Source organism: Wyeomyia smithii, chromosome 1 (assembly GCF_029784165.1).
Source record: "Wyeomyia smithii strain HCP4-BCI-WySm-NY-G18 chromosome 1, ASM2978416v1, whole genome shotgun sequence".
Lineage (NCBI taxonomy): Eukaryota > Metazoa > Arthropoda > Insecta > Diptera > Culicidae > Wyeomyia > Wyeomyia smithii.
Genome location: NC_073694.1, coordinates 158,729,687 through 158,754,228, shown reverse-complemented (window position 1 = coordinate 158,754,228; position 24,542 = coordinate 158,729,687). Strand labels below are relative to the sequence as shown.

Sequence of the window (24,542 nt, the reverse complement as noted above, 5' to 3'; positions counted from 1 at the left end):
GTACATGTTTCCGGATAATTTGTGGGTGTCCTGAGAAAAAAACGTCAGAAAAAAGGAAAACACACAAGAAAGTTTCAGATGTCCCAAAGGAGAGCGAAACTTGTGCTAAAAGGCTAATATCGTCACCAGATTATGCAAATGAAGCCCATGCAACAGACCAGTTGACCGACATTTGGCAAACGAAAAAGATCAAGTTACTGCCAAACCAAACTGCACCAAAAACCGATCAAGCTGACCTACAGTTTAAGACTTCCTCTAGCCTAACGGAAAAACGATCGGATTTCGGCGGTTAGAAGTTTGAACAGTAACCACATCCAGGAGTAAGAAAGTTATATATACACAAATTGTGTCACTTCATCCTAACCTCTCAAATGTGCAGGAAAAGGTGTACACAACCGAATTGAAGTACCCATTATCTCATAAAACAACTAAGAAAATACAATATCAAAATAATGTAGTCACACTTGGCTAGAAAATCCTGCGCTCGGGAGCGAGTCAAGTACCACGGGGCTCAGTGAAAATAGGCACGAAATTATCCATCGAAACAAAGGACCTCTTCAGGTTTGCTAGGTTAGAATGTAATTTTGAAAAAAAAAAAACACAAATCAGTTTCATGCTCGAGAGATTTTCAAAAAAAGTTGCACCATACTGCGAGTCAAACTTAAAAGGACTCCCGACTGCGGTGCAGTGATTTGCAACAATCGAAAAGTATGCTCGTTCTCCTTGGTCTTCTAGATGGCCATCAATCTCTCTAGAGGGTGTGCGCTTTGGAGAGCCGCATGACGGATAATTACCAGCAGATTTTGTACCAATGTATGCCAGTCATTAATTTTCAGTTTTTTGTTGTTTTCTAAATTTGTAGCTATTTTTGCATAATTTGTGCGTGAAACGAGTGAAGTAAGGGCAAAGAGCCGAAGGGTGCAATTAGTTTTACGGCGGCAGCAGGTTCAGGAAAAAGGTGCTTTGCGGTGCGCAAAGAGCGCCTTGTCATGAATTACCTGCTGACTTTCTCACTCAACCTTTACTTCTCACGATACCTGCCATGGAGCGCCGGTTTTCGTGGCGCAATCGAGTTTTTCCAGCAGATCTATCTTTCGCACCTTGACAAATTTTCGCTACCAGCTAGCTGTACTGACGGACGACCGTTGGATGCCTTATCTTAGTCGAATGAACAAACAACCGATTGATTTCGTAGGCAATTCGGAGCCATTTCCGGTTATAGTTTACCCAGAACTATGCAAAATTTCGAAACACGCAGGTGACCGTTAGGAGCAACATTTAAATAAACACTTCTTATCGACAATGGGTTCGAAGGTTTCGACAGCTCGAGAGAAGCAAATCTGCTGCTAACGACACCTTTTACGACGTTATTTTTTTCTTCTTTTTCAAGTAACTCCTTCTGGGTAGTACAAATCACTGGCGCCAACTCCTTCTGAAACAGCTCTCACAAAGTAATTACCCGAGTTCTAAAAAGTCTTTCGAACAGTGGAAGCAATTTTTAAATTTCCACTCTTCTCAATGCATCAAATTATTTTATTATTACGTTATGACCAATGCAGGGTGTGTGATATAAAAAGCTGGTACTGAAACTTTTAAAATTATATTCCCATTTGTAAACGAAGAGAAAGTATGATTCCTAGAAGCGACAATTGTTTTATGAGATCAATTGTGAAAATTAGTTGTCGGTGCAGAGGATTTAGTAAAGTCAATTGGTAGCAAAGTGCTGAAAGTAGCAAACAAATCTTGAAGCGAGTTTAGGAAAATACAGTAATTTCATTCCATTTTTTCAATCTTCTTTTTTTTTTCTTAGAAAAAAAACAACCTGCTGATCGTGATGTCATGCCTCTCAAAGTTAAAACCCTGTTGACTGTGAAAAATCGATTTTCCAAAATGCCGACCTTCCAGAACGCACTACACGCAGGTTTCGTTCTGTGTTGTAGAGCTAAATCATACACTTGTGCCCGCATGGCGCTCGCCTTTTTTTTATTTTCGCAAACGCAAGCCCGTCACAGCGTGAAACTTATCCTAAAGTTGAAAAACGACTTCCATTTAATGACTGTTTTGTTGCAGAACAATTTTCGGGGCCTTTAAACAAAAGCTTGGAGGATACCAGATACCTGGCGCCATCACGCCGTTATTTCGGAGAAATTTGCACCGAAAGTCCGAAGAGTATGGGATAAACGGGGCGGCAAACCGATCGACAATCGGGATTCTGCAATGTTGGGCAACTTGCCCGATCGATAATCGACTTGTCAACTGAACTTACCTTTTATCGTCTAGATCTTTGTTTGAGGGATTGTCCGGAATGTCACCGCAGTCGCTGTGCACGATTTCGGCGCCGCTGCTAGCATCACTGGAACCGCCTTCCGCTCTCTGTGGCTGGGAGTGCTTCTGAAGAAGTGTGGGTAAAGTTTGCTCCTGCTGATCGCCGTCATCACTGTCTGCAGCACTGGTCTCCAGCAGGGACTTCAAGTCAGTTGATTTAGCTACATACAAACAGGAAAACGCGAACAGAACGAATGAAAGAAAGCAATTAATTCTACAATCGTGTAACAGAACGCAGAAGTAAATAACTGATAAGCGGAGTTTAAAATTTGAACATATGAATGTGAACCATTATCCGGTTTGATTCCGGTTCAGTTGGGGGGCATCAACCACATCATCATTTACGTAATGAAACTTTTATTCTCTGGAATCTTGTCAAAAGACGACGTAAAGTATTTACTATTCTCTATCACAATAAATTAATGGTATATTTGGGTTTACTGATATGAAAAAATATATTTGGGTTTACTGATATGAAAAAATATATTTAGGTTTACTGATATGAAAAAAAAATCTAGATAATGAAGTGTAATTTTTGCGTTTGAAAACATTTAAAAATCATTTCCTAAAAATTAGTATTCGTGTGACTATAATACGCAAAATTTTATATAAGACATGTCTCCATCAAAATTTTTAAAAATATTTTCATCAAATAACGTTTTTTTTAATAGGGGGGATGTTTTGTGATGAATTAATTATTTACTAATATTTATTCAGAATTTTCATTGTGTGTTCTGCCACAAACGGTGACATATCAACACTATTACATATATTTTAAGCTTTATTTCATTAAAAGATTGTTATTGCTTCCTCAGTTAAGTGAATATAATTGTAAGAAAATTGTAAACCTAGTTGTCAAGAAAAAAAAGGGATTTAAAACTAAACCTTAATATAATCTTACACCTATCTTACTGACCATAAAGTGAGCTAATCGTTGTAATTGAGGATTGCAACGATTTTTGTCGGAACTTATTGATAATTTGGTTTGACATATTATATGTTTCCACATTAGTAAGCCTGTGTAGTTCATTCGTGTTAAACCAGCGGAGGACGCTTCAATATCATTTTCAGAAGTTTGTTCTGAATCCTTTGAAGCATCTTCTTTCTGGTTGTACAACAACTTGTCCAAATGGGGACTGCATATAACATTGCTGGTCTAAATATTTGTTTGTAAATTAACAGTTTATTCTTGAGACAAAGTCTAGAATTTCTGTTGATAAGAGGATACAAACATTTTATATATTTATTGCACTTTGTTTGGATAGTTTTAATATGCTCCTTGAAGGTAGGATTTATATCATAAATTAGCCCTAAATATTTAACTGCTTATTTGCAAAAATTAAATTTTTATTGATATGTGTCATCATTCTATTAAGAATCATTCTTTCGAAAAGTTTGCTTGTAGAAGAGAGTAAACTAATTGGACGATAACTTGAAGGGTGTATGGAAAGCCACGGCCGCAAGGTTTATGTAGAACTACAAATAATTGAATGATAAACGCTAAGATTACAATAAATTATCCTATATCAATGTCAATAACTATTATCAAACACTAAGGCGCCGTGAATGGAGGGAGGGGGGTTGAGTCCGCGTTATTTATTGTTACGTAGGGGGGAGGGGGCGTAGCAGAGACAGTTACGTAACTGTGATGTTTGCTCGAAATTGAAAATTTAGGAGGGGAGACAGACTGATCAGCGTTACGTAATTTTAGGGGGGGGGAGCCATGTCGAACGTTACCTATCGTTACATTAGGGGGGGAGGGAAACTGAAATTTACATTTTTAGCGTTACGTAATTTGTGTACGACGCCTTATAAAAAAAAACTGAATATAATGTGGTGGCCCTGAAAAGATCCTGAAGAACTGGGATCAATTTACAGACTTTGAATATAGTATCTTTAGAATAAGCTGGTATTTGGCCATTCTAGGCCAAATACCAACTTATTCTAAAGGGATGATATTTAAAGTCTGTAAATCGATCCCAGTCAACATCTCGAATTTCACCATGTAAAACGACCTCAAATGCCATTTTAAATCTTTTTGAGTGATTTTTCATTATTTCCACTGAGTTATTCTATTAGTGTTGGATAAAAGTTCTTGTTATTGATCTTACGCACAATGAGATAATATTAAATCTTCAATTATTTATTCGTTTTCCTCAAAAGGACAGTTGGTGTTCAACTTAAAATCGGATATGATGCTGCTCTCGCATCTCTGTGCTTTCCCTTACAGTGGGAATTAGGGCACTCTGACAACAACAGTGGTTGGTGAACGGCTGGGCAGTGCGTACCAGCAGTTCACGCGTACTAGTTGGCATAAAATAGACCCCAGTGTGGTTCAAAGCAGCATACCCTACAACTTCTATCCCTACCTCCACGAGGTACCGACTGGGATACGAGCAACCAAGGGACGATCGGTGAACCGGTGGGAACTTGGTCGTATGCTGACAGGGAAGAGGAGCTGTTCTCCTCGGGGGCAGCTCACCTGAGCGTCTGTTCTGCATGTTCTGCTGGCGGCTCAAACAGCGTCTGATCCGGAACGGACGGCTGAATTACAAAATGTGGTGTCTCGCCAACTACATCCAGGATGGCAGCCCCGTCGTGAGACTAGGCATCCGCAGTTCTAGTAAGGCAGCATCCCGAAATTAAAATTCTACGAACAGCCAAGAGTTGAACACGGAGCGGAACAATCGGCAACGACCTAGGCGATGAAATAAGGAGGACAATTGGAAGCTCGGTAAATGTAGATCGCTGAACAATCCAGGTGGCAACTGAATTTTGCTGGATCAGCTAGAATCCCACCACTTCGACATTGTTGCGCTCCAGGAGCTTTGCCGAAAAGAAAAGAAGGTACGGAGAATTTGTAGCCGCAGGGCACAGTACTACCAGAACGGCGGAACAACCAATGAGCATGGTACCGGGTCTATAGAGCTTGGCAGGATGCAGAGTCGTGTGATCAAGTGGCAGACGATCAACGACAGGTTGTGTTTGTTGAGAATAAAAGGCCGGTTCTACAACTATGGCGATACAGTAAACAAAGCGGAGCAGGAACTGAACTAGAAGCACCAGCAGCAGATGACTGAGTACCAGCCCCCGATGTTCACGAAGTTCTTTGTGAGATCTGGAAGCTGAAAAACAATAAAGCCGCAGGCAAAGACGCACTGCTAAGCGAGCTCTTTGAACATGGGAGAGAGGCGCTGGCTAGAGCGCTGCAATGGGTTATTTCCAGGATTTGGGAGAATGGAAAACTGCCAGACGAGTGGATGAAGAGAATTGGCTGCCCCATCTACAAGAAAGGTGACAAGGTGGAGTGCCGCAACTACCGCGGTATCTCGCTAATCGCCTTCAAAATACTCTCACAGACAGAGGCGTCTCGTCCACCTGTTCAACCTGTTCATAGGACAGGTAGACAATTTCGGAACAATTACTCGAATTATTTCTCATTTGTAGCATGGATCTGACATCATTAAGTTTTCTTGTAACCTTAATGTTATTTCGAACATTAGAACATTTTTTTGATTTTCAATTTATTTCCACCAATTTCAATTTCTATTTATTTCTCCACCGTGAAGAATATAACCTGGCTAAACACACTCTACACTACTCAACCCACCCGCAACACAGCCCACCCGTAATACAACACAACACAACGAGATAAGCAGTAATGACTACCGTTTGTTCAAATCATTTATCTGAACTAGCATTCATTCAAACACTTCTCTGCATTTTCAAGTACTATAGCGTACGCAGCCAGTTATGTACATAAAGCGTGCACCACTACTAATGCGCAGCCTTGCGTAAAAATGACATTTGCGGTTCAAAAATTATGTTGAACCAAGCCGATGGAAACGATACCGCCGACGCCGACCCCCACCATTCTTTGATGTTCGTTCATTGAAATTTGAGAGAGGCCGCGAGAGTACACAGCTCTCAACGCTCAAGCGAGCGTCAGGTCGATGCAAAGCCGAGAGTGCAGCGAAGGGTTTTCATGTATTTCCTCATTGATGACATTATTCTTCACGTGAGAAAAAAAGTGTCGCGCAGCGCTGAGTGCGATACAAATGAAAAATCGAACAAATTCATTCATGGTTATTGTAGATGTAGTGGTGTTTTTTCGTTGATGTGTGGTTTCGATTCAAGCCTTTTTTCTCGATGTCGTTCATTCAATAACTTGAACCATAGTATGGTAACTAGAATGGTATAGTCGGTATAGTACATGTTTGACTGCTCACGTTACGGTTGCTTTTGATTTGTTTGTGACGGCTAAGACTACCATTGCTCCATCTTTCAAATTTCTGTTGCTTTCTTGTGTGAAATTTCAATCTCGTTTAAGGAACGATACGTGGTGAGTAAAGCTTAATTACTTCATCATATTATATTTCAATTAATCATCACAAACTACCATATACCTACTGGAGATTGTTTGCGTGGATTTCCAGATGGACAACGTTATGGATCATTGCATTATTGAGCAAATGCTAAAGCGCCCGTTTGCCGCCAGAACCATGGAAGAAAAAATTAAAGTTATTGGACATCCGGTTCCTCGTCCACCTATGGAACAATTAAAATCCACGTATAAGTTGAAGGGGAAAATTATGTCCCGCAACTTTAATGTGTCATCGTATGACCAGCAATGGCTGTGTGGATCGGCGAAATTAAATAAACTTTTCTGCTGGCCATGTTTGCTTTTCCGTAGCGCCAATGAAAAAAATGTTTGGAGCAAGGAAGGATATAGTGATCTGAATCACCTTTCTGCGTCAATTAAAACGCATTCGAGCTCTAAAGATCACATAAACAATTCACTTGCCTTATCGATGTTCGGGCAAATGAGGATAGACGAAGCACTTGACCATAGCCGGCAGATCGCCCGCAATAAGCATAACGAAGAAGTAACGAAAAACCGGAAGGGTATGCGAACTTTAATTGAGATCACCTGTTCCTTGGCACTCACGGTCTCGCCTTTCGCGGACATTATGAATGTTCCGATTCCACGAACAGAGGAAATTATAAAGACCTCTGCACGTTGATCGCCGCCAGGGATCCAGCGTTCCAGGATTTTATAAATAATAAAGTTTTCAGCGGAACGTCGGGAGGAATTCAGAACGAGCTTATAGAATGCATTGAAAGCTACATGCTTCAAACAATTAAAAGAGAAGTTCTTGATGCTGAGTTCGTGTCCATTATGATGGATGAATCAACAGATTCGGCTCGGTTATCGCAACTATCTTGTACGCTGCGCTACTTACGACCCGATGGTAAGAAATATTCATAAAATAAATTTTGCAAATATGTTAACAAATAGTTGATTTTTTTTTAATTCAACGAGGCTCAAACATTTTTTTGTTCATCAAAATTTTAGGAACACCAGTTGAAAGGCTCGTTAGATTGGCAGACGTTAGCAGTGACAAAACCGCCGCTGCGTTGGCCGGACACGTTGATGAAATAGCAGCGTATTTTGGTCTTGATGGTGACAAAGTTGTAGCTCAGAGCTATGATGGAGCTGCTGTAATGTCCGGGGACAAATCTGGAGTGCAAACATTGGTGAAGCAACGGTTTCCAAAAGCTGGATATATCCACTGCCGCGCACATGTGCTTAATTTGGTGCTACTTCACTCGTGCACAAATAACAAGAAATCAGCAAGGTTTTCCAACACGATCTCATCACTCGCGGCATTTTTCTCGCAGTCACCTAAACGCAGCGAGACATTAAAGCAATTTATGGAGACCCACATACCAAATGTTTGCAAGACCAAATGGTCGTATAATTCGCGTATGATCAAAATAATTGATTCGAATTATGCAGCGATTAATGAATGTTTAGGTGAGATTTATCTTGGCGACAGTGTCTTTGATGCTGAAACTTGTACAACAGCCAGAGGTTTTCACGCATTCATGCTTGAATTCAATACCGTATTCTTGCTCAAACTTTTTGCTAATATTTTTGCACATACAGATGTACTGTATCAAATTTTGCAAACAAAAGAATTGGACGTAGTAGAATGTTTACGTAACGTCAAGGCTTGCCTCGCTTCTATCGAAGAGCTCAAAGCAGAGCATCATTTCTACAGAACGCTGTAGACGGCGATGAGCTTGAAGTGGTTGACGAGTTCGTGTGTTTGGGGTCACTGGTGACCGATGACTATAACACCAACAAAGAGATCGTGCCTACTTTTCACTTCGGAAGACACTTCGATCGAGTCGAGTGCGACGACGTACGAAGTTGACGCTGTACAAAACCCTGATAAGACCGGTAGTCCTCTGCGGAATCGAGACAACAACGCTTCTCGCGAAGGATCTTATCGCCCTTGGAGTTTTCGTATGGAACGTTTCGACTGCGGACTATCTACGGTGGAGTACAGATGGACGACGGAGAATGGCGACGGCGCATAAACCACGAGCTGCATGCGCTACTTGGAGAAAACCCCATTACTCACCTGGCGAAAGTCATTAGCTTGCGGTGGGCTGGTCCATCGTAAGGATGCTGGACGACAACCCTTGAAATCACTTCTCTTCAGCAGCCCTTCCGGCACCAGAAATAAATGGGCGCAGTGTGCACGATGGCTCGACCAGATCGATAGAGACTTGCGAGTGATGAGACGCCTGGGAAACTGGCGAAACACAGCCCAAAACCGAGCAGCATAGCGACAACTTCTTGATACAGCACGAACCATTACGGCTCTCGTCTGATTGGTAAGGTAAAGTAAGACAACAACAGTGGAATGTTGTCTTCGCATTGGAAACTAGACACGGCCGGCAGATTATGATTGCCAGAATCCAGAAAACGTGATACTAACTTTGTATACCACCATCTGCTAGTAGAATGTTTTTTTTTTTCGAGCCGAAAAAAAAATTGGCAAGTCTAATGCAACCGCAACCACTGCTGGTACCCGCTGCCACTACCGCTGTTGTTACCCGCTACTTCTATGAGCTACTATTAAGTAAGGACCGTCCTTCCCAAATAAAATGTTTAGTTTAGGCAGAAGCAAGCCTTTATATAGCCTAAAGAGTGCATTCCCGGTCAACTAGGTACAATATTCTGAGACTTACTTAACTAACCGACCTTTAAGCATTTGAAATTGGACATATATCCCTGCTTCCGTTTTTAGATTCTCATTTCACACCCCTATGTAGTGGAACTGAAACGATATCCGTAGTAAGCTTAGAGCAGTGGTTCTTAACCGGTAGGGGGAACGCGAAGCTTTTGGTAAATTTGACAAGTAATTGATTTTTTTTTCTAGATAGGAGATAGTAGGTAAAGACGGAAATCCTAGAGTTTAACCTAAATAATTACTCAGGTACAGGTCGGACTCGATTTTCTGGAGACTCGATTATTCGAAAACTCCATTATTCGGAATTCGATTATCCGGAATTTTAGACTCGATTATCCGTTCGTTCTTAATTTTATTTTTAATTAGAAATTTTACCTTCACCATTCCTTCTGGCATGGTTGCTACCATTTATGTTACTTCTGACATGTTTGGAACATGTTTGAATTAAGTGAAAATAATCAATGTCCAATTTATTTATTTTGCTTCTAAAAATTTTATACCTTTTCCCCTCAGAAATAATTTCTGGTTACGCAACTGCATCAAACAAGTGAAATTAAAAAAAAATAAATATAAATTTTATAATCGTTAATTGCCAATTTTAGAATTTTTTCTGTGATTCGATTATCCGGAAAACTCGATTATCCGGAACGATTTTTTTTTTTGAGTCCGACCTGTATTGCTATTTAGATCGCAGTGGTCATACAAATTGAAACTCAAGAACGTTTGTTGTCATGATTATTTTTGGTATTAGTAAACTTCCTTCAAGTTTTATAACTGGGGTCAGGGGTCGCGAAGCTCTTTGTGTTTAGCAAAAGAGGCCGCAGAGTCCAAAAGGTTGGGAGCCAATGGCTCAAAGTGTTCAATTTAACCGAAATAAAAAGTTTCAAGGTTTTCGGATAAGAAATGTTGCCCACCCCTACTGTATACTTATAGTTGACTGGAAAGTCTGTGTTCAATAAACAGACACGTAAAAGTTCGGCAGCGCAATAATGTTAGTAGAACTTTTTTTTTTTTCTTTTAATAGGGGGGAATGTTTGTAATGATTTATTTATGTACTAATATCTATTCAGAATTAGTATTGTGTGTTCTGCCACAAATGGTGATATTTCAACACTATTATATATATATATATATATATATATATATATATATATATATATATATATATATATATATATATATATATATATATATATATATATATATATATATATATATATATATATATATATATATATATATATATATATATATATATATATATATATATGTATTTGTACGCTTTTTTATATTATTTATGTTATAAGCTTTCGCAGTTAAGTTAATGTAATTGTAGGAAAATTATTAAACCTACTTGTCAAGGAAAAAAAGGAATAAAACAAAACTTAAAATAAACTTAAAACTATCTTACTGACTATAAAGTGAGCTAATCGTTGCAATTGAGGATTGCAACGATTTTTGTCGGAATTTGTTGATAATTTGGCTTGACATATTTTCTAATGTTTCTACATTAGTGAGCCTATGTAGCTCGTTCGTGCTAAACCAGGGAGGACGCTCCAAAATCATTTTCAAAAGTTTATTCTGAATCCTTTGAAGTGTCTTCTTCCTGGTTGTACAACAACTTGTCCAGATGGGAACTGCATATAACATTGCTGGCCTAAATATTTGTTTGTAAATTAACAGTTTATTCTTGAGACAAAGTCTAGAATTCCTGTTAATAAGAGGATATAAACATTTGATATATTATTGCACTTTGACTGGATATTTTCAATGTGCTCCTTGAAAGTAAGATTCTTATCATAAATTAGCCCTAAGTATCTAACTTGATCAGACCAATTTAAGACCACACCGTTCATCTTAATAACGTGGTTATGGGTGGGTTTGAGAAATGAAACTCTTGGCTTATGAGGAAAAATAATTAACTGTGTTTTAGAAGCATTAGGGGAAATCTTCCATTTCTGCAAGTATGAAGAAAATATATCTAAACTTTTTTGTAGCCGACTGCATATAACACGAAGGCTTTTTCCTTCTGCGGAGATGCTTGTATCGTCACAAAACAGAGATTTCTCACAACCTGGTGGTAAATCAGGAAGATCAGAAGTAAAAATGTTATATAAGATTGGGCCCAAGATACTCCCCTGAGGTACACCAGCTCTAACAGGCAATCTTTTAGATTTACCATTTAGATAGTTAACCTGAAGAGTGCGGTCAGTTAAATAACTTTGTATCATTTTTGTAAGGTAAAGCGGAAAACTGAAATTTGACATTTTCGCTATTAAACCTTTATGCCAAACACTGTCGAATGCCTTTTCTATATCTAGAAGCGCAGCTCCAGTCGAATAGCCTTCAGATTTATTAGTTCGAATCATATTTGTTACTCTAAGTAACTGATGAGTAGTGGAATGCCCATGGCGGAAACCAAACTGCTCATTTGCAAAAATTGAGTTCTCATTAATATGTGTTATCATTCTATTGAGAATTATTCTTTCAAAAAGTTTGCTAATAGAGGAAAGTAAACTAATTGGTCGATAACTTGATGCCTCAGCTGGATTCTTTTCGGGTTTTAAAATTGGAGTAACTTTGGCATTTTTCCATTTCGTAGGAAAATGTGCTAGTGCAAAGCATCTATTAAAATTTTTTACCAAGAAATTTAAAGAGTTTTCGGGAAGTCGTTTAATAAGGATATAGAAAATCCCATCATCTCCTGGTGCTTTCATGTTTTTGAATTTTTTGAGAATAGTTCGCATCTCATTCAAGTTTGTTTCCAATACCTCTTCAGAAAGAAATTCTTGGGTGGTGATCTGATCATACTTTTGGTTTACTACATTTTCAATAGGACTTACTACGTTCAAATTGGAGTTATGAACGCTCTCAAACTGCTGAGCAAGTTTTTGAGATTTTTGTTCATTCGTTAGAAAAATGCAATCACCATCTTTAAGGACTGGAATGGGCTTCGAAGGTTTCTTAAGAACTTTCGAAAGTTTCCAGAAAGGTTTTGAACAAGGTTTTAGTTGTTCAACTTCTCTCATGAAATTCTCATTTCGCAAGAGAGTGAATCTATGTTTAATTTCCTTTTGTAATTCTTGAAAAATAATTTTCAAAGCAGGATCACGAGATCTTTTGTATTGACGTCTCCGTATGTTCTTCAAACGTATAAGAAGTTGAAGTTCACTGTCAATAATTGGTGCATTAAATTTCACTCGAGCCTTAGGAACTGATAAATTCCGGGCATTGAGTATTAAGCTGCTAAAATTATCTAATGCTCTGTCAATGTCAGCACTATTTTGTAAAATAATATCATCATTCAAATTTTCTTCGATCGTAGAACGATATCTATCCCAATTAGTCTTGTGATAATTTAACACAGATCTAGTGGAATTTAAAATAGTTTCATGGGAAAAAGAAAATGTTATGGGAAGATGATCAGAATCAAAGTCAGCATGAGTTAATAAATCACTGCATGAATGACTTTGATTTGTTAGTACCAAATCAATTGTAGATGGATTCCTAATAGAAGAATAACATGTAGGACCATTTGGAAATAAAACTGAATAAAATCCAGCCGAGCAATCATTAAACAATATTTTTCCATTGGAATTGCTTTAAGCATTATTCCAAGATCGATGTTTCGCATTAAAATCACCGATGATTAAAAATTTAGATTTATTTCTTGTGAGTTTTTGCAAATCTCCCTTGAAATAATTTTTTCACTCACCAGTGCATTGAAAAGGCAAATACACTGCGGCTATAAATAAAATGCCAATACTTGTTTCAATTTCAATTCCCAAACTCTCGATAACTTTGGTTTCAAGATGGGGTAAAACACGATGTTTTATTCGACGGTGGATAACTATTGCAACTCCACCACCGGCAACATCAATTCTATCAAACCTATGAACCATGTAATTTGGGTTCTTTTTTAGTTTAATATTTGGCTTTAAAAGCGTTTCAGTCACAACTGCAATATGCACATCGTGGACTGTTAAAAAATTGAAAAATTCATACTCTTTCGCTTTTAAAGAGCGAGCATTCCAATTTAGAAAATTTACAGCATTATTTAAAATCATTGCTGAATTTCAATTTCATAACAATATTAGTTGTAAATTTTATACCTTCTTGAACAGCCTCGTACATCGAGTTACAGTTCAACAAAACGGACATTAGCTGCAGCATGGATTGTTGTAGGTATTCAATCTTTTCTGGAGTTGGACTACCTAAATCAATACTGGCTGACTTTTCAGCACCAAACACGAATGGTTTGTTACTGTTTGAATTTGAAATATTACCTGTAAGGACACTGGCATATGAACAGCCTGGTGTTGCCTGACCAGGATTTTTGAAGTAGAATACTTCTCTCAGGAAGTTCGGCTACATAGGGATGTGAAATGAAAATCTAAAACCGAAAAAAGTGAAAAATATGTCCAATTTCAAATGCTGATGAATCGGTTAGTATTAGATGGATTTCCTTCGTTCTTGCAGCAATAGATTGGAAAATCTTCTAAGATTCTTCCCAAATGAAGATAATTGCAATTTTATTATTCACACTATTGTACTATTGAAATAGTCAAGCCTTGTCAAAACGAAAAATTCGACCTCTGATTGGTCGTTATATGATTGCTTCCCAAGCACGGTCGACAGAATCATATACCTTGCAATTGAAAACATGCTATTTGGCCTATATAAGAGCCTGTTTCAGTCGAAGCCGCTCGTAATAGTTCTAGACAGCGACAACAGCAGTCGTCCTGCCTTAGCAGCAGCACTAGCCCTGTTCTCCTCAGCGTATGTCGCCAGACTGCCATTATTCCCCCCGTGTTGGGGCAGCATGAAGATTGCCATCAGGAAATCCAATTTTAAACATCAAAATGCCTTTTCAAGGCAAATAAACAAGTCATTGAAAGTTAATAATTTTTGACAACGCAAGCAAGCATTCTGTGTTGGATCCTAGCAATTTAAATCTGTCGCGCCCGTCTAATTCATACAGTGAATGTTGTCCGTGCATCTTAATTCCTCCACTGTTAGGGCAGCTCAAAGGTTGCGATCAGCAACCGATTTTGAACCGCAAAATGCCTTTTTCAAGGCAACTAAACAAGTAATTGAAGGTTAATAGTTTTCTGGCTTCAACACAAGCAGACATTCTGTGCGGGATGCGATCAAATTCTGTTGTAGTTGTCTAATTTTTACTTTATTTAGTAAGCCCCCCACTGTAGGAACAGCGCAAAGGCTGCGATCAGCATAACCGACTTTGAATAACAAACTACCCTGTTAGAACGCATTCACAAAAGCAGTTAGTTCGACTATGCAGAGCTAATATGAAATCGATTCAATCAATCAGCAGGAACAGAATTTCGTCGTCTCGCACCTGCCAAGTTGCAACATGATGCAACACGCAACAGCGAGCAAACGAAATCGCTTGCTGTTATAAGCCGCAATACGGTTAGGGGTTGAATCGTTGCGTGTGTGAGAGCACCATCGGTGTTTATTCGCTGGATACAAAAATCAAATGCAAATTGTGGAATAATTCGTCTAAAGAACATTAGAAAATGGTACAACTGAAAAGAAAGGCGTGGAATATTTCGTAGCACCCTTCGGCTATAAAAGAGTTTTTTTTTGAGAAAACTAGCTACATTCATCAGTCGGATGGCGAGCTGGATGGACCGTCCACAACGTTGACAGCAGTAGCAGCAGATATCAGCACTCAGCAGTAACAAAAGAAGCAGCGGGTTGCGCCTGTGGCTGCCTTCAAATTAAACAAATCACGTGCCCTGTGGTTGGTCACCACGTCTCAGGCCTCTGTCAGGCTGAACGCCAACGCAAGCGATCGGGCGAGATTTTTGCGGTACATCAGCCAACACTTTCTCTAATGGAAAAGTTGGATCATTTTGTTCAGAAGAATATTACTGTCGGTAATATTACACAGATGCGATTGCATCATATCCGATATGGAATTGAACAATTGTTCTTTTGAGGACAGATAAAACACTTAATTTGAAGAGTTAATAGCTTTGGGTGCCAGTAGCAGTATGGTAACAGCCTCAGCGGTAGGTGCAGCCGGTACTTCCATTAGGCCGATGTTATAAGAAAGTAAATGGAAGCGGCATGGCGAAATAGTTCGGGTGTTCTTAGACGCGCGTCATTTTTCGTTGTTGATATTATTCCCCACATGAAACGACGCGCTTTCTTACGATAGCGGCGGTATTAGCGGTAGATGCATTTGCCAACACTTACTCCAGTAAAGCCATGTCTAATTTTCATATGAAAACACCTTTCTATTGTGTTGGCCGTGCGCATTAAGCCAGGCTAAACGCGAAAAGCGGCGCGAACCGATTCGCCGGCCGTAGGTTAATGTACAGCCGTAAGTAGAGCTGTGTAAAAGTATTCTACTTCAACCTTGCGGTCGTGGCTTTGCACACAACCCTCCTGTGATTTTTGTCTGAAATTTGTTATCTGAATTTAAATTATTACCTACAGACACACCTGCTAATGAAAGTGCTGGTGATGCCTGAACAGTATTGAAAGTCTTTTGTATACCCACATTGACAACAGGTTGTTTAGAATTCCTACGTTGTCTGGAAGCAATAATTTTTGACCTTACAGGACAATTAAAAAAATTAGATTTGTGATTTCCCCCACAATTTACACATTTGAAACTATTAGTGGTCTCTTTCACGGGGCAGATATCTTTCGTGTGACCAGTGTCACCACAAATCATACATTTTGCTGCCATATGGCAGTTTCGAGTTCCATGACCATAGGCTTGACAATTCCGACATTGAGTAAGATTATGGATTTCTCCATGTCTCTTGAAATTTTCCCACTTTATTCGCACGTTAAATAAAACGCGTGCTTTTTCCAAACATTTCAAATTATTTACTTTGGTACGATCATAATGTACTAAGTAATTTTCCTGGTGTATTCCAGTTTGATTAATTTGCCTTTGCCTTTGACATTTGACATTTGCCTTTCGTTTCATCAAAATTACTTGGTTGGGAGCAAAACCAAGTGATTCTGACAAACATTCTTTAATTTCCTCAATAGTTTGGTCATTTGAAAGACCTTTCAAAACAGCCTTAAACGGTCTCTCGTTTTTGGCATCAAAAGAATAAAATTTATACATCTTTTCAGTCAAATACTGTAAAAGATGTTTATGGCCATCGAGAGATTCGGCCAAAATACGAATTTCGCCTTGGCGGCCAATTTGAAAATTAACTTTCACATTCGACAGAGACGATGAAAGCTCTGATCGAAATGCTTTAAAATTTGCTACATATACCACAATAAGTGGAACTTTAACCTTCTTCATAACGGCTTTATGCTCAGTATGAGAAGTTTGAATTTCTTGATCCCCAACGGAAGAAAGAATATCATACCTGTTAGTCGAAATTTCAGTGTCACTTGGAAGGGATGCCTCACGTTTCCTTGAAGCCGCATCAAAGCGAGCTTTTTTATTTTTTCCAGGCATAACTGGAAAACTTCACTACACTTTCACTTCACTATAGAATTTAATTAGAAATAACTCGAACCAAATTTACTCACAACAAAACAAATTTATTACTTTGCGTTTCAACAGGTAGCCTTTCAAGAAGATTGCCTGTTTAAAGCGAAAAAAAAAATTTCAATGTCTCTCGGTAGTCTAAGACTTAGCCTCGAGCTGTTGGTAACATGCGACCGTACTGTAGGACAGTTCAAGTCGATCTGATGTTAGTAGTTCCTAAGCTTCGCTTTTCCACCGGTAATATGACTGAATCAAATTTGTTACATGTCACAAAATTTTGGGAATGTTTTGTCAACTTTACCCACACTAACTTGAAATATTTATAACATATGTAATTTATTTGTCGCCGATTGTAGTTTTTTGTATTTTGATTATTGCCACTTTTTTTCTTTTCTTAGTTTTTTGCGGGTATATTGATAGTAACGTCTCCGCCAACCACGCTCGACGCCTGGGTTCGAATCCCACCGCCGACATAGGTGTCGATGGTTGTGAGGTGGCGTGATCCACTCATTACCAACCCAACTGGTCTAGATTCAATCCTAGCCGACACCGGGAGATTTTCTGAGGCGAAAAATCTCTGGGATCACGCCTTCCATCGCATGAGGAAGTAAAGCCGTTGGCGCCGGTCCGTTAATAAACGGGTCGTGAGTTAGGGACCTGGGTGTGGAGTCGCCTCCCTGGGCGTCGGTAATTGGCCACAACAGTGGCGGAAATAGACCGACGGAAAATAAGCGAGAATAAAAAAAAAAAAAATAATGTAAAACCAATTACACTGAAGTTGTGCGAGAATGTTACGATGCGAATTTGTTTTCTCAAAAATTGTATGCGAATTTTCAAGTTTTCAAGTTTCATTTATGAAATTACACCGTGTTTACTAGAATGAGTCGAATAGACATGTAGTAAATCCTACACATAAAATAATTTGCATACGAAATGAACTATACTGCAGGACGAAATTTATAGAGTGCCGGGACATATTTTGTCGCTTGCTTTGAGTGTTCTATTGAACAAGCCGTATTCGAAATATTGAAAATGTTTTGTCAAAATCATGATTCCTCGCTTACCAATTAATGTTATCAAATTATTCTAAAAATGTCAATAGGTGGGAATAATTTGGTATATTGTAAATGAAAAATGTGGGTTTTCACATCAACTAAAATTAACAAGGGCAAAACTTTACGCTGTTATTGTCCAATTGTATTGCGGTAAAAAAAAGAATTGTCACAGTCTTAGAGGTAGAGTGTACTCTTGTGTAAAACTAAAACTCTAAACTCACCGTCTCCCTTTCTTGAACCTTTCACTCCTTCTCACGGCCTAATTCGCCGCAGAAGTTTTTCTAATTATTGTAAACACCGCCAACAAACACATTGCAACCACATTCTTCTTCCTGCCGGCGAAGGCCATTACAACGCCAACGATCATCGTGGGGTAAAGCGTAACATGTAGCACAACAGCATAGAACGTAAAGTAAACCCATAACCGAATGCATGAAGACAGGTTCCTTTCGCGCTTGTTCCGGAGACTCCTGCGAGGTTTGTGTGCCTTCATGTGTGACGGACTATTGCTTGCCAACCCGCCACGAAGAGGGCAACAAGTGCACAAGATAGGGGGCAAAATGGAAATGACTTTACCGGAATTGTGCACGGGAGTGTGAAGTGGCGCGAGCGCGCGCACTCGTTTCCTTGTCCATATGGCGTGACCTCTTCGGATTCTTGAAGGCACGACCCGCCTGCTTAGCTAGCCGGGAATCGGGTCGGCGTGACGCAGTCAGGTGCATTACTATAATGCTACCGCCAATAACGACGTCGACGATGACGACGGACGTCGCAACGGTTTTTCCTTCTAACGGCTATCAACTCCGGCAAGAATCTGGGGGGTCAAAACTGACCGTTTGCGCAGTCATAAAAGTGTACATTTTGTTTCGTTTCAACGGAAATCAATGCCATGGTTCCTGTTAGGATTGTTGTAATGCTACACGGTTGAGGACACCCACACCACTCTCCGCGTTCGAAGACAAAGACTTTGGAAAGGAACAGGAAATATATTCTTCATGGCATAACAAAAGAATTGCTTTTTATCTTGGAATACAGCCATACGTGACAGAAGGGCGGGAGGCTTGTGCGGCGCACGTGTTCAGAAAAAAGACGACTTACATGTTGTCTCATTGTATGACTGGTAATATGGAAGAGCAAATTGACAGAATTGATTTTGTTCTAGGAAGTTGTGCTAAACCTGTAAGAACTGGTGATACTGCATATTCCAGCACAATATATAATAAATATAACCTTGTCTATTATTTCTAGAACAGTTGGGGTTCCTGAAATGTATAGCCCATAAAAACATTATGTACATGAAAAACTAACAAAGGCCACAAAGAAGAAATCTCTGATTCAACTGTTTGCCAGTAACGCTGAACGACAGGAACAATGTAAAGTGTTCACTTCCGACTCCGGTACAAGCATAAACTTACATCATTCAGTTCAACTCGTGCATATCTAGCAACAAGAAACACCTTCACTTTCGTTCCCATCCGATCGACGAAAAAAGATCCGCCTCCTAATCCTTTCATCCGCGAGTCAGACCCAAAAGAACAGTCTTACGCGGATGTGCCGAACATCCTCAACACGTGTGCATGTGCAGTCTTCTCGAATCCTGTTCGGTCTCGATTCGTTAAGGTAAAGGAAATGAGATCACCGTTTCTTTTCTGCGCGTTTGTCCATAGTAAGTGTGGGTATGTGTGTAAATGTGCACTCGACGATGAATGTTAAATATAGGCCATCTACACATAATTTCAGGTGCAAAGAGAACCGTCTAAACTCAAATAAATAAATAAACGCTCCACGCTTGATAACCAAATCTTATGTATACTCTCATTCATGAAATAACACCCATAACGATGTGATTACAACTGAACTATGAAGAAAGTAATTGGTACATGAGGTGAGCAACTGTAGCCATTTCACCACCGAAATCAAGGGTTCCTGTTCAAATAATGATAGCATTATGACCTGAATAAATGGAGCTTCCTGGAAACAGAAGACTACAGTAAGACAGCTCGATGCGTAAATTTTGTTCCTAAAACCGTCGATAATTTAGAAAAATAATACTAAAAAAGTTCAAACGTGTATTAACTGCTCAATTGCATTTTTAGTACACTAAGGTCGCTTTTTACGCGGGGGACACGTGTTGCGTAAATTCCGGAATCCGCGTAAAAAAACCGCATAAATTCCGGAATCCGCGTAAAAAAAACCTGCGGTAATTCTGCAATCCGAGTGAAGAGGAACCGAAATCCGCGTAAAAAAAAATACCCCGTAAATTCCGGAATCCGCGTAAAAAAAAACCGCGTAAACTCCGGAATCCGCGTAAAAAAACCGCGTAAATTTCGGAATTCACGTAAAAAAACCGCGTAAATTCCGGAATCCGCGTAAAAAAAGCCGCGTAAAAAAACCGCGTAAAAAGCGACCTTAGTGTATTACTTTTTTCTAATTTCACTGTTATTACCTTGTTACGCGTGAACGTTTTCTATCTTTTGGAGAAATTTTCGAACATATCTCAAGTTTGCCATTGTTACACTACATATAAAAAAAAGTATGATATTTAGCATTTTTGCATTTTTTGTATTTTTTTAAACAGATTCATCATTACTTAATTGTTAACGTGCCTGTTATTTCTATATTCTTGTCATTGAACTTTGTCATTTTCATAACATTAGAAAATTGTTTTAATTTCATAACTTGTATTTTTTTGTATTATTTTTATTTATCAATTCTTATTGTTAAATCATTCATGTCCTTACTGTCATTTATGCAATTTGTGTTCTTCACATTGTTAATGTGAATTACGTCAAATTAACTAAAAATTTTAAAAAACGAGCTCTAAAAAACATAATTTAGCATGTGGAACTCGAATATCAGCACTTGTTGTTATTTTCATTGATATTAATTTTGTTTTTTTGATCATGTTACGTTATTTAGTTTATTTTGTCGGTTCGTCGGTTGTGTATTTTACTACTTTTATCGAATTTTCAATTTTTCATAGCATTTTTTGTTATTTTCAAACTGTTGTACATGTTTACCATTATATCATTTGTGTTATTTTGGCTTTTTCCATTGCTGTCCAACTGTAGTGTTTTAGAATTCTATAGTTTTGTCATCTTGTCAATAAAAATTTATACATGTTTTTTTTGCGCGGTATGTTTGAAATCATACGCAGGTTTCCGAATTTTAGAGTTCTTATGTTCTCCAGGAGAGTTGATTCAGCGTAATATGATTTTAATGATATTTTTGCTTTCATTTGTCTTCTATTTGAAATTTCAGTTGAATTGCCAATGCAAGATTTCCGAATTTCTCTGATTTTTAAGTTGATTTGCAAGTGGAATCAGCTCTGCTAGTTAGTCTTTTTTACGTGAATTACATTCAACTGAATGCATGATTTAATCAAGTGAAAATATCCCCGAAAATGTACAATTACAATTTTACTACAAATTTTTATGAACTCGATTCATCCATTTTGAGGACCATTTTCTGAAAGTCCGTGTCATTTTGGCGGGAAATCTCGTGCTTGCAACAACCTCTATCAATATTATGTGAACATAATGCCCTTATCACCTTTCTTTATTGCACAAGATGCCGACAGGCCAGAATGAAACAAAGTCTACATCTTGGTCGTTAGAATGAATCAAGCCCAGCCGCAACCTCTCGTAACGACTTTGCTGCTGAGGAACAATTAATTACCACGATTACAGAGGCGAACGGTTAACTGTTTTTTCCTTTCTCTATTTTAGGATTTTTTTTAATCTGCTATATAGCTCAAGACCAGAAATTGTTTTTATGCCGTTCCGTGTGACAATCTTTGGATTAATGTCTTCTGGAAAACAAAAAAAAATCAAAATGCGTCTGGGGTGAAGAAAATAAATAGTTTATGCACTCATACCCCGACACCGTTTTCTGATACTTTGAATGTGAAAAGAAAAAAGTGCTTGCTGCGTCCTAACCGAGAAAAAACTACCCCTCGTGCAAGGATATGTTGACTGAAAAACTAAACATTATGCTTGAGACTCGGTACTGCTAGAAGAGGGTGATTTTTTTCGAGATTTGTGAATGAATGACGGTAAGTAAATCGTTTTACCGCCAAATCCTTACGCAGACGTGTTTCTTACTAAAAAAATCGAATCATTTGCATTTCTAGCACTATCATGAATTGCATAATATAAATAAAGCAATAGATCTTAGTCTTTTTCTTTGTATACAGAACAATCACGAAAATGCTAAAAAGTAATATCATACCCTTAAGATTTTTTACCAGTGGTGACTGTTGACAATTTTAATTAAATCTTTTTTTTTCTACAAGCTCAACATAGATAAACCTTTTCCCAACAAAAGTGCTTCTCTTTGAAGAGCTGGGCCGGTTCTGTCTGATGTGGTTTTTCACAATTTGCCGAGAAAAAAAACCTCTCATAACGCCCAAAGATTCCCGTCCTTCCGGTTTCAAAAGCACGTGAGACCCCAAAGGTTATACATGAATTATTACTCTTATCTTCCGGATTTTGGCGACATTTTACCCTAAATTTTACGAATTTACCTAAGCTTAATCTATCTAGTATGTGGATGCTGCGTTGGTCGTGATGATGAAGATTGCGCAGCTCTCCCTTGAGTCGCACTACAGTACCTCTACTGAACCTAAACAGTGAGGGGTTAACTGGTCTCTTGGCTGGTTATTCGTTCTGAGTTGCGTATAATTATATCTTTCGACAATTTTTAGAAACAATGACACCAAAAGAGTATTTTCTACACGTTGAACTGGCAAAACAAATAGATGAAGTGATCTTATGTTGACCCTCGAGCGTGTAGATAGTACTGAGAGATTCAGGGAATAGAGTAAATCACCAAGAAAAAATATATTAGTGGTGAAAATACATTTTTAGTTCTTCGAGCATTATTCATTAACAAACGTTAACGTTTGGAAGGACGAGATTTTCTTTAAGAATTCTTAAAGAATCAAAAATACAATAATTAAAAAGTGTTCAATGTTTTCGAGATTTAGTTCAAATTTGTTTTCTGAATAAGTGAAACATATTAAATAAAGTAATTTCTCGTCCACGATGCATGGCTCATATACAGTGCTGCTACAAATACAGTGCTGTTTCGATTTTATCACGGTCAGAAAAATTCACTGTAAATTCACTGTTTTTTTCTGGATCTAATTGAAATTCATGATATATTGCGTAAAATAATGCACTTTCAAAATTTAATACAATATAAGTTTAATCAAACGAAAAAACAAACGAAAAAACAAAAAAGTTAGTTTACAATATAGCTTCTATAGCATTTTTGCGATCTTTTCCCAAGAGCAGAGTCAATTTGATTTTGTTCTAACCAAGGATGGGAAAAATCGTTCAAGTGATGATTAATCAGTAGTCCAAACTGATTCTTTATCGCTTTCGATAATTTAAAAAGGATATGTGGTGAAAAATTTACACTCGCGATTACTTTCATTTGTTTGTTTCGTTTCGCGCTTTCGATTTTTTTTTTCACACGTGTAGATAGGTACAACACGCCCAAACCGAGAAGCTAATTTTCTTCGTTGTATGGCATCATTTTATGTCGTTGATTCAATGTTGAATGTATTGCAAAAATTGCAGCTTAAAACTATTGAACTGAAAAAAAATCGGTGAGAGAATTTTCGTCTTCAGGAAACGAAAATTTTCTGTATTGATTCTCCTGAAATTATCACTAAAGATTCTTTTTCATTTCTGTAACTAAGCAGCCGTATCATTGTTGTTAAATAAAAATCAACAAAACGATTCCATGCGATAAAAAATCGGAAGTGATTCTTCGAGTGAGTGATTTTTTCCATCCTTGGTTCTACCCATTCTTAAGCATATTTTATCACGCTAGACTCTCCATAGCGTGATAAAATCGAAAAAGAAAGCGTGGAAAAAAACGACCGTGAATTTGGCGAGTTAAGATAGAAACGAATGTTGGTAAAGTTGGAACAGTACTGTATTCGAGCAATCCGAAAAAAAATCACCGGCACATTGGTGAAATCAAGGGTTCATGAATGTATAAACTCTACTTGTGGACAAAACCATAAATTTAAAATTAACTTTCAATATTACGTATCACTATACACCAGGGTGGCCACTCAAAACCCGAAATTAAATTCCCGTTTTTTCCCGGTTCGTTTAATTATTTTTCCCGGTTATTTGTACTTCTGAATTCTTGAGTTTTCCATACAGTTAAGGATGTTAAACAATGTAGTGATATCGATAACTGAGAAATCACAAAATTTTCCATTATTTTTTCAATCTAACGACATATTGATTATTGTAATCCATCATGTGGTTTCATCAGTATTACCGTTTGAAATCTTTCATTCCAACGTTACACCTTGGTTTTAGTTTCCGCAGAATGTATCTCGACATAGTGCGGTTAGACGTAGTCCTACATCAAAAATAATAATAATAACAAATCAAGAGTAATGATCTTCATCAAGGTGTACAAAGTGCATTTGAAACATAATTTTCATGTACCGTGAAATACGTATTTCATTGACTTTGGAACAAAAATTACGTATTATTCGAGCAGTTGAGTGAAATGATCTATTAATAACTAAAATAACCCAACAGTTTGGTGCTCAAAGAACGTCGAATCAAAAATTATTTAAAATAGCGGTTCCAC

At 38.1% G+C, this 24,542-nt stretch overlaps 1 protein-coding gene across 1 annotated transcript in view; it reads right to left on the bottom strand.

Moving 5' to 3' along the window:
- The window catches only part of LOC129719080 (M-phase inducer phosphatase), a 260,274-nt gene that overhangs the window by 179,981 nt on the left and 55,751 nt on the right, over nucleotides 1–24,542 (bottom strand). The window contains exon 2 of the mRNA XM_055670470.1: nucleotides 2,267–2,486. Coding sequence (XP_055526445.1) covers nucleotides 2,267–2,486 — 220 coding nt within the window. The remainder of the gene's footprint in view (nucleotides 1–2,266; nucleotides 2,487–24,542) is intronic.